At 36.8% G+C, this 12,167-nt stretch overlaps 1 protein-coding gene across 2 annotated transcripts; it reads right to left on the bottom strand.

Moving 5' to 3' along the window:
• Positions 1–59: 59 nt before the first annotated feature.
• LOC106777987 (disease resistance protein RPM1) lies at positions 60–3,799 on the bottom strand. Of its 2 annotated transcripts, XM_014665845.2 has the most exons (3): positions 3,675–3,799; positions 2,951–3,389; positions 60–2,775 (listed from the first exon to the last, which is right to left on the bottom strand). In XM_014665845.2, exons 2-3 carry the CDS (start codon positions 3,363–3,365, stop codon positions 368–370), a joined length of 2,823 nt encoding a protein of 940 aa, XP_014521331.1. In that variant the 5' UTR covers positions 3,366–3,389; positions 3,675–3,799; the 3' UTR covers positions 60–367. The 2 variants fall into 2 exon arrangements, with proteins under 2 accessions (XP_014521331.1, XP_014521330.1); XM_014665844.2 differs by lacking the exon at positions 3,675–3,799 and having other exon boundaries at positions 2,951–3,615.
• Positions 3,800–12,167: the final 8,368 nt, after the last annotated feature.

Here is a 12,167-nt window from a genome sequence, read left to right as displayed (position 1 = left end):
TACACGGATGGAAAATTCACATATTAATGTTAATGTGAAGTCATTAAATAAAACATGTAGACTACGTTATTTCAGTAATCATGAAAAGATAGAATCGAATCTGAATATGTAATATAGGAAGAATTGTATTATACAATTTGTGTATTCAATAATGGTGATTATACAATTTATTTACATTGATCACTTTTAAACAAAGGTGAACAAAAACCTACACCTTTATTTAGAGCACTGACTTCTATACAGGAAATGAGTCTGCTCAATTTCTAGTACAGTTTAGGTAGTATAAAGAAATTGTTACATTTCCTTTCAATTCTGATTCAAATTCAACACATACTCTAGAATTGTAGCATCATTTCAGAATTTAGAGCTACACCTTCCACTGAATACGAGGTTCATGACTTCTTATGAGAGTGCCTGATCTAGGAGAACAATCTGTGCTGAAAGTGTCCAGAGCATAAACATCCCAACCTCCATCTTTCCAGTAGGTAGAATAGACATTTGGAATATGTAAAACTTTACAGTAATCTTTTCCGGGACCATGTGGACATATAGTTTTCATCAGTTCATCTGGCATATCGAAAAACTCAAGGACTTTCAACTTGGTCAAATTCTCAATGCCTGATGGAACCTTCTTCAACAATTCACACCGCCCTATGCTCAGTTTTTCTAGGCAGTTCATTGCATCCTTCCCCACTGTCACCTCTTTCAGTCCGTCAAATTTGTCAAGACCTAAAACCTTGAGCTTCTTGAACTTACCACTCCTAAAATGCAAAGCGTCACCATCATAAACCTTAAGTAGTTCAAGATGTGCAAGGTTTGGAAGATCTTGCAGATGCACTAGAGGATCGTATTTTAAACAGCTCCATTTCAGAAATAACCTGGCTAGGCTGTTAAGAGACTGTATCCAACTTGGTAACTCTTGCAGACGCCCTGACAAATACAAGCGTTGAAGAAATGGAGGTGGTGAACAGAGAAATGTCAGATCAATGACTTTACTCTCACCCTCAGAAGCAACAGAGAGGGCATGAAGATTAGTTAATCTCTCAATGGACAAACAGAAAGCCATCCCATCTTCCTCTCTAAGCTTCAAGATTCCCAACCTTCTTAGTTGACTTAGCTCCCCTAATTGCCTTATTATCATTCCACAGTCTTGGTTTGCCTCCACAAAACAAAGCTTTTGTAGTGACTTTAATTTTCCTATTTCAGAGGGAGCCTTAAGACCATCTTTGGAGTGAAACTCTGCATAACCTTTGAATTTCAACTGATACACAAGGAGATGACGAAGCTTTTGAAGCTTCAGAATATCTACAGGCAATTCTCTGACACAAGTCTTCTTTAGATCCAGTGTTTCTAGATTATGCAACTTCCCTATTATGTGACCTGGAACTGTTTTCACCTTTGTGTTCCTTAAGCTTAGATATCTTAAATGATATAGATCAATAACTGCTAGTGGAAACTTCTTCAAAGGTGCATCTTGATAATCTAAGACACTAAGCAGTTTAAAACCACTTGGGAACAGTTTTCCAAGGGGTACATATTCTCCAACCCCAAACATTAAAAAAGAACGGAGTTGAGAGACAGACCTATGTTGCTGCCGATATGGTAATGTGCCGTGCACTGAAAGCCGCCGAATCTTTTCTGGCCATGCCGCACTTTGTTCGTTGACAATGGATGCAAAGTTTTGGTCTTTAGACTTCAAAATGATGATCTCCCGTAGAAGATCATGGACTCGCAAAGTTTTGACCCTTCCATCAGTTGTTGTACCTGCTACTTGTATTAAGTTTCTATTCAGGAGCTCCTTCAGGTAATCATGTGCAACATCTTCCTTTGTTTTTCCTTCTTTGGCTTCAACAAAACCTTCTGCTATCCATAAGCGAATCAATCTCATGCGCTGAATCAGATAGTCCTGAGGAAAGATGCTTAAGTACAAGAAACAGTATTTCAAATGGTAAGGTAAATCATTAAAACTGAGGTTGAGTACAGTTTTGAAATTATCGAGTTTGCCATTGCCTTGAATTTCAGCTCCAAGACTATGGCAAATCATACCCCACTCATCAATCCTGCGCTTGTCTTTTGTGGCCAGGACACCACTGATTGCTACAATTGCAAGAGGAAGACCCTCACATTTTCTTAAGATATATTTACAGATGTCAATCAAATATGAGGGACATGAATCACCCTGAAAGGTGTTCCTACAAAATAGATCCCAAGCCTCATCTTGTTTCAAGGGTTGCAAGTTATACACTTTACCGTTGGATTCTATTGTGGAGGTAAAGGCTAAATCAGATCTACGAGTGGTGATCATGATCCTGCTACTACAATTGTTGTTTGGCAATGCATATTTGACAGCTTCCCATTCATACATATGCCACACATCATCAAATACTACTAGATACCTCTTCCTCTGCAGCAAGTCTTTGATCATCATCTTGAGCTTATCACTACACATGCTTTCCATTCCCTCTGGAATTGGTCGCCTTATCTCAGAAAAGAGCTTCTTGGCCAAGTCTTTGAGAAGCTCCTCAATTTTACAAGATTGAGAAACAGTCACCCAAGCACAAGCTTTGAAGTGCTTTTTTACGTCTGGATCATCATATACTTTCTTCACCAAAGTAGTTTTTCCTATCCCTCCCATTCCAGTAACAGAAATCACTTTTCGTCCAGGACAACCATTGATCAACCATCCTATAACCTGTTTTTTTGGCCTGTCTATGCCCACTAGATCAGTGTTGTCCAGGAGAAGAGCATCTCCTCGTTGATCGTGCCATGCGGTACCTGTTTCAGGATATGTAGTAGTGTAAACAGCAAAACAAGTACATTTGTATTGATACTGATCTATCTTGAACAAAGTGAAAGAACACAAAAAATTTCATAATTGAGTGGCTCCCCAGCACATGACCATTAAGGATATTCATCACTTGTGAATGGAATCTGTGGCAATTAGTAGTACCTGTATTAATGGAAGTTGAAGCCACTGAAGAAGAGTCCAGTTTACGACTTGAAGAAATAGCTTTCAAGCGCGAGTTGATGCTTTTTAAGTCATGTGCAATCCGATAGCGAGCTTTCATATTCCTGATACGGAGATAAATAGAGAATCCATTGGTATGGTTATGTAGCTGGACAAGTTCCAATTCATCAAGAAGATCTTCGGCCTCATGAACAACATCTCTGACTTGCTTAACCCAAACTTTAAGTTCATCGTCGCTCTCTTCTAACGCATCTGCAACCCTTAAGAAGGCTCTTATTAGCTCCAACTGTCCTTTCAGGCATATCACTTCTGCTTGAACTCCAGTAAACAATTTCACCTTATTCTCAAAAACAGGTGCAAGCCTTTGGAGAAGAAAACCCACTGCACTCTCAGCCATGAACTCTGTACATTTCTACAGCAACTAGTGGAAAGAAACTTGGTTTCAGACTTGCTACCTATTCAACTCATTGATGATTTACAAATAATACATGAGATAGAGATGCAAGACTTTTTTTTTTTTTCTTACAAACAATTGAAATATGACAGCAATATCAGTAGATAACTGTTTACGTGTCAGAAAATGAAACAAAAAAGAAAAGTGCAATTAAAGCTCAAAAGTTATCTTAGATTATCTCAAGTGGAGCTTAAAAAGCTATCTTAAAATATATATGAAGAGAAAAATCAATATATAAAATTGCTGACTTACTATTAGTTTGATGATGTGAAGAATAAACGCGTCAAGGATTTTAAAACAATATTCCTTACCACCATGCAAGTTGTACTGTTTAGAGGGTGCCTGATTAATGCCTTAAGAAATTTGATTGAAGGCCAGATAGCCTCTTCCTGTTTCCTGGAAAAACTGTATTTTAGGAAAGACCAGTTGTCTTTTATACAACTAAATATTAGGCTTTACTGAAAGGCAATGAAAGCATCTCCATATGCCAAAAGTATAAAAAGAATATTACTAGTGATTAAGATTTAGCTATATCGTATGTTAGACTAATCACGGTTAGTTTAAATCCTACAAGGCATAATGAGCTTTTGTCACAATTTAAAACACGTTACCCTAAACTCTAAATCATAAATTCTAAATCTTAAACTCTAAACCTTGAACTTTAAAGTTTTTTATCGCAAAAAATCAGAACAAACTAAATTTTCCCACAAATAAAGGGACAATCTAAGTATCAATCCAAAGAATCAATTAAAATTAAACTTAAAGTGTTAGTTCTTTTTTTTTTTTTTTAATTACTACTAACTATAAAGATAAAGTTGGGAAAAGAAATTAAAAAGAAAAGAATAAGGAAAGGAACATGTTTGAAAATAAAAGAAATAAAATATAAAGAACTAAAATCAAAATTATTAAAGTGATGAAAAGATTGAATGTAACTAATCATATAAATCAAAACAGTAGCTAATATAACCTAAGAATACTATGAAACAATGATACAAGAAAAACTGGAAGCAAGTGAATATGAAATTTAATGAAAACAAAGAACATTTAAAGAGAAAGAAGAATTTATGCATATAACAGAACCGAAATTCAAGATTTAGAGTAAAGAAAATTGGTTAGAATAAAAAACTAGAATTAAATTCCTGTAGGATCAATGCACATAGTGGTTGATCATATATCAGGAAGACATCCTGTTAAGATAAGCCCATCACAGGATCTTAAAGTTCATTTTCAAAACTTAAAAGTCAATAATCATCACTCAATTCATCCAAACCATAATGAATCTAAATCCAATTCATGCTTTTAATCAATATCAGAGATGGAATCTATTCTAATGGCAAATAAAACCTACAATCTACTCTAAAACATACAAAATTCTATTCAAAATGAACTGACAGAAACAAAATATGAATTACAATATTTTTCTTTCATTAAACTCATCTCCAAACTTGAGAAGACATCTCGGTAAGTCATACTCACCGTGGAATCATGTAATTCCCTAAGGAATTTCAACTATGTGGAGTCACAAAGTCTAAATCAGATTTTTCAAGAGTTTACAGAAGCTAAAAATAATATTTTTTTTCTTGTTGGACTCAACTCTGACTCGAGAAGACATATCGGTCAAGCACGCCCACCTCGGGATCGTTTGATTCTAAAAAGGAATTACAGATGTGCAAAGTTAGGAGTTCAACTCATTTTCAAATCATAACACACAGAAGAAAGGCTCGCACATCATCGATAAAGAACACAAAATTAATGAAGCATATCAAAATAACAGAATCAACAAACACTCAAAACATGACATCAAGAACGAAAATTTTATTACAAGAAACAAGGATCACAAGAAAGATACCAAGCAAAATGCATAATCAGAGCCGCCACAGGCTGTCACCACCATGAGTGTTTCGCTCTAAAAGCAAGAACACGTTAACATAAACCTTAAACCCTAAACCAAGTTTGTTGTTTTTAATTGATGTGAGGTTCGTGTTGTTAGATCCCTACAATCCCCCCAATAAGTGTATGAGTCCCTATACTTATATACTAGTCATTTTACACATTTTTAGCCGTTGTGAGACTTCAAACTAATCTCTTCCAAGATAGGTTTTCTACATACTCACAAGTAAACCCTAATCCTAAACCTTAACCCCTATACCCTTAAACCCTACCCCAACCCGTAAACCCTAACATTAACCCCTAAACCCTAGCACTAAACCCTAACCCTAGCCATAAACCTTAAACCATAATCCTTGCCATAAACCCTAAGCAATAAACAATAAACCATAAACCCTAGCCCTAAACCCTAGCCATAACCCATAAACCTATAACCCCCTAAACTCTAACCCTAGTCTAAATCCTAAACCCTAACCCGAGCCATAAACCCCTAACCATGAACAATAAATCATAAACCCTAGCCATAAACCATAGACCTAAACCATAACCCTAAACCCTAACCCATAAACCCTACTGTAACCCAATCCCTACACACACCCCGATCCCTAACCATAATCCTACCCCTACCCATAAACCATACCCTTAAACCTTACCCCACAACCCATCATAAACACCCCCAAACCCTTCTCCTAAACCCCAATCATAAACCTAAAGCTAAACCATAAACCATAAATCCTAGTTCCTAAAGACAAGTTGTCTTTTATACTAAATACAAGGTTTTCCTGAAAGGAAATGAAAGCATCTGCATATGCCAAAAAGTATAAAAAGAATATTACCAGTAATTTTGAGCTTTTGGGACAATTTTAATCAAGAAGACTTTAGCTATATCGTATGTTAGACTAACCATTGTTAGTAAGCTTTGGTACGTTAGACTAACCACAATTAGTTAACTCTGGTTGACCCTTAAATCCTAACCCTAACCCCAAACTCTAACCCATAAACCTTAACCCTTAACCCTAACCGCTAACCCTAACTTTAACCCCTAAACCCTAACCCATAACCTTAACCCCTAAACCTAAACCAAGTTTATTGTTTTTAATTGATACGGGGCTTCGTACTACCGTTAAATCCCTACAATCCCCCTAATAAGTGTATGAGTCCCTATACTAGTCATTTTACTTATTTTTAGCTGATGTGAGACTTCAAACTCACATTTTAAAAAAACTAATTTCTTCCAAAATAGGTTTTTTACATACTCATCACTAAACTTTAAACCCTAAATCATAAACCCTATGAGCCCTAGCCTTAACCCATAAACCCTAACATTAACCCCAACATTAAATCCTAACCCTAGCCCTAAACCCTTAACTCGAACCCTGACCATAAACCATAAGCCATAAACCCTAAACTCTAGCCTTAAACCCTAGCCCATAACCTATAAACCTTAAATCCTAAACCCTAACCTATAACCCCACCCTAACCCATCCCAACACACACCCCTAACACTAACTGTAACCCTACCCCTACCCATAAACCTTACCCTAAAACCCTAACCATAAACACCCATAAACCCTAACCATAAACCCTTCTCCTAAACTCTAATCATAAACCTAAACCCAAACCCTAACCCTAAACGCTAACCTAAACCCCTAACCCTTAGCACTTGTTTCTCATTTTATATCCCTTCAATCCCCCCATTCATTGTATGAGTCCCTCTACGTATATATTATTCCTTTTACTCACTTTTAACTCGAAGTGAGACTTCAAACTCATTTAATCAAACTAATCTCTTCCTAAATAAGTTTTCTACATACTCATTAGTAAACCTAAAACTTTAAACCCTAAACCCTAAACAATAAACCCTTATCCCATAAATCCTAACCTCTAAATCCTAAACAATAAATCCTAACTCCTAATCCTTGAACCCTTACCCATGAACCCTAACCATAAACCCTTACCCTTATCTCCAAATCCCTATCTCCTAACCCCTAACCCATAACCATTAACCCCTAAACCCTAACCCTTAACCATAACCATAAACACCTAGCCTAAACCCCAACCTTAACCTAAAATCATAACACTAACCATAACATGAAAACCTAACCCCAAACCATAAACTTAACCATAAGCCCTAACCTATAAACCCTGCCTCTAAACTTGACCCATAAACCTTAACCATAAACCTAACCTTAAACTATAAACCTTAACCCTAACCCATAAACCCTAACCACTAACCCTTACACACTAACCCGTAAACATTAACCCCTAAACCCTAACCATTAACCCTAAAACCTTAACCCCTAACCATAACTCTAACCCTAAACCTCAAAACCATAAACCCTAAACCATAATCCTAAACCCTAAACCATAACCATAAACCCTAATCCTAAACCATAAACCTTAAAGTGTAAACACTAAACCTTAACTATAAACCCTAACCCTAACCATACACATAAACCTTAGCTCTAAACCATAAACCCTAACTGTAGCCCTAAACCCTAAACCACTAACACTTGACATCGATTTCTCATTATCAATTGATGTTGGGCTTCGTACCAACGTTATATCCTTACAATCCCCCCATTTAGTGTATAAGTCCCTCTATGTACATACTAGTTATTTTACTTATTTTTAACCGGTTTGAGAATGCAAACTCACATTCGTAATAATCTCTCACTAGATAAGTTTTCTACGTACTTATTAGTAAGCTTGAAACTCGAAACCTTAAATCTTAAACCTTAAACTATAAACCCTAACCCATAAACCCTTACCACTAACCCCTAAACACTCACCCATAAACCATAACCCATAACCCTTAAACCATTACTCCTAAATCTTAAACCCTAACCTATAAGCCCTAACCCCTAACGCATAAACCCTAAGCCATAAACACTACGCATAAACCCTAACCCTACCACTAACTCTAACACCACCCCTAAGTCTAACCATTCCACTAACCCTAACCCTACCTCTAAACCCAAACCCTAAACCCTAACAATAAACTCTAACCATACACCTTAACCATAAACCCTGCCCCTCAACCCTACCCCTACACCCTAACCCTAAACATAACCTTAAATGCCCTAACCTTAACCGCTAACCCTTAACCCATAACCTCTAACCCCTAACCATTAACCCTAACCGTAAACATTAACCCTAAACCCTAAACCCTAAACCTTAAACCATAACCGTAAACACTAAGCCATAAACCCTACCTCTAAACCCAACGCATAAAACCTACCTATAAACCCTAACCATAAAACCTACCCATAAATCCTAACAATAAACCCTAACCCTATACATAACCTTAACCCTATACATAACCATAACCTTAAATCCTAAACTATTACCTTAACCCCTAACTCTAACCCTAATCCTAGCCCCTAACTCAAAATCCTAAACCATAAACCATAACTCATAAATCCTAACCCATAACCCTTAAGCCCTACCCTTAGCCCTACCCCTACCACAAACCCTACTTCCGCCTCTACCTCTACCCTTAAGATTAACCCTACCCCTACCCCTACTTATAAACCCTAACCATAAATCATACCTCTAAACTCTAACCATAACCCAAGTCCTAAACCCTAACCCTAACAGTTGTACTAAACCTTAACCTTAACCATAATACTAAACCCTAACCATAAACCTTAATTTTAACCATAAACCATAACACTAAACATAATCCTAATCATAATCCAAAAACCATAACTATAAACCCAAACCCTAAACCCAAACCCTAAACCATAACCCTAAATAATAACAATAAACCTCAACCCTAAACTCCAACCTTAAACCCTAACTATAAACCTCACCATAACCCTAATCCGGACCCTAACCATAACCCTAAACCCTAAACCTAACCCTAAACCCAATCCAAAACCAAACATAAACCCAACCCTAAATTGTAACCCTAAACCAAGTTTCTCATTTTTAGTTGATATGGGGCTTCGTACCAACCTTAGATCCCTATAATCCCCAATTAAGAGTGTGAGTCCCTCTACCTATATATTAGTCATTTTTCTCATTTCTTACTGATGTGAGACTTCAAATTCGCATTTAACTTAACTAATATCTTTCTCAGTAGGTTTCTACATACTCGTTACTAAACACTAAACCCTAAACCCTTACATGTAACCCCCAACCACCAAAACCCTAACCCATAAACCTTAACAAATAAACCCTAACCCTAAACTCTACCCTTTCCCACATCCCTAACCCTAACCATACCCTAAACCCTAAGTATACCTTTAAACCATACCCCAAACCCTAACCATAAACCGTACCAATAAACCCTACCCCTAAACCCTAACTATAAACCATGACCATAAACCCTAACCATAAAAGTCTGACCCTAAACCATAAACCATAAATCCTAACGATAAACCCTACATATAAACCCTAACCATAAGCCTTAACCCAAAATCATAACCCTAAACCTTAAACCTTAAACTTTAACCTCTAAACTTAACCTCTAACCATAAAAGTCTGACCCTAAACCATAAACCATAAATCCTAACGATAAACCCTACATATAAACCCTAACCATAAGCCTTAACCCAAAATCATAACCCTAAACCTTAAACCTTAAACTTTAACCTCTAACCTTAACCCTAACCCTAATTCCTAACGCTTAACCCTAACCCTAACCCTAACCCATACCCACTAGTGCAGAAATGACCTTTAACGTCACGCGTATAATGTTTGACCACCGAAAATCCAATGTAAAAAATGACCGGTGGCATTTTTGTAAATAAAACATCATTATAAAAGTTGGTTCCCCAAGGGTCAAACATCAAATCCTCCTTTAGACGTTGGCTCCCTCAGATCAGATGTCAAAAAGGTCCAAAAATATCTCATTTTAAGCACTAATATTTATTTTTTTACGACATAGAAGTTGGCCCCCTAAATCAGACATCAAATCCTTCTTTAGACATTGGATCCCCAAGATTAGACGTCAAAAAGGTCTGAAAATATCTTATTTTAAGTGCTAATATTTTTTTTTTACAACATACACATTACGTCAAATCATTCTTTAGTCGTTGGACCCCCTAAATCAGATGTCAAAAAAGTTCGAAAATAAAGGTTGGTTCCCCCCAGATCAGACGTCAAATCCTCTGCAAGAAGTTGAAAAATTAGAATTGAAAGGTGACTTTTGCAAACATTAGGCGTCAAACGTAGAAGGGCCCAACGTATAATACAAATTAGACGTCAGATCCCCTTCCTAGAAGTCGATAAGCTGCGAAAATATCCCAAAAGTAGCTCCAAAATGGATTTTTTTAGCAATTAAACGTCGAATCTAGAGGGGACCGACATCAAATGCCTTTTGAAACCCCAAAAACTCAGAATATGAGCCTCACTTTCTTTCACGTTTTCGTTTGAGTTTTAGCTTCGTTCTCTACTTTCTCTCGTTCACTAGTTATGCTCAGGTAAGTTTTCTTCCACTTTGCACCGTTTAAAATCATTTTGCATCGATTATATTACGTTTGGAACCATTATCTTTCGTTTGCACCGATTAAAATTTGTTTTCATTGGTTTTTGATGAAGTTCTTAGGTGCATTTTAGGACAACTGCAACGACGATTTTCGAACTGTTATTGTGTATGTTTTTCTTCTCACCCTCACAATGGCACCTGTTTACTCCGTCACCTTCATCGCAACGATTTTTTTTTTTAAAAAAAAGCCCATAAATTGACGTATGTTATAAATGCAACAAACGTGAATTGACGTCTGTTCAAAGACAACAAACGTCAATTTAACGTTTCCCGCTATGACGTCGGACATTTAACAAATGTAAAAAGCCTAAAATAACATACGTTAGAAGCTATTTTTGTGTTAGTGACCCCCTAACAACCTATCTTTAACCCTTAAATCCGAAATCCTAAACACTAACGCTAAACAGTCACCCTAAACCACAACCATAAACCATAACCCAAAACATAAACCCTAACCCGAAAATTTAACCCAAAAACCTAACCTTACACCCCAAACCATAAACCTCAAACCCTAACCCGAAACCATAACCTTAAACCGCAACCCTAAGATGTAACCATAAATCTTAAACCCTAGCCATAAACCCTAACCTTAACCTATAAACCCTAACCATAATCTAAACATCAACCCTCAAATCCTAATTCCTAAACCATAAACCCAAACCTTAAATTGTATCCCTAAACCATATCCCTACACCGTAACCCTAAATCTTATCTCTAAACCATAACCCTAAACCATAAACCACAAACCCTAAACTCTAACCCTAAACTTATCCTTAAACAGTAACCATAAACCTTAACCTTAACCCGAACCCCCCTAACGCCTAATCTTAGCCCTAACCTATATTCCCTAACCCTTAACCCCTATCCCCTAAGCACTAACTCTAAGCAGTAACCCTAAACCACAACCATAAATCATAACTCTAACCCTAAACCTTAACTTGAAAATTTAACCTGAAAACCTAACTCTAAACCTCGAACCATAAACATCAAACCCTAACCCTAAGACGTATCCCTAAACCATAACTGTAAACCCTAAACCCTAATCTTAACCCATAAACCATAACCCTAATCTAAACATTAACCCCCAAACCCTAACCCCAAAATCTTAAACACAAACCCTAAACCCTATCTCTAAACCATAACCCTAAACATTATCCCTAAACCATAACCTAAAACCCTAACCCTAACACTAACCCTAAAGCTTAAACCTAAGCCTAAGCCTAAACCCTAACCATAAATCACAACTATACACCCTAAATCGTAACCTTAACATTAATCCCTAACACAAAACCCTAACACGAACCTTAAACCCCTAACCCTAACACTGATTCACATTTTCAATTGATATGGGACTTCATACCAAC

Source organism: Vigna radiata, chromosome 11 (assembly GCF_000741045.1).
Source record: "Vigna radiata var. radiata cultivar VC1973A chromosome 11, Vradiata_ver6, whole genome shotgun sequence".
Lineage (NCBI taxonomy): Eukaryota > Viridiplantae > Streptophyta > Magnoliopsida > Fabales > Fabaceae > Vigna > Vigna radiata.
The sequence above is the reverse complement of the archived record's forward strand: the minus strand, read 5'-3'. Positions and strand labels throughout refer to the sequence as shown.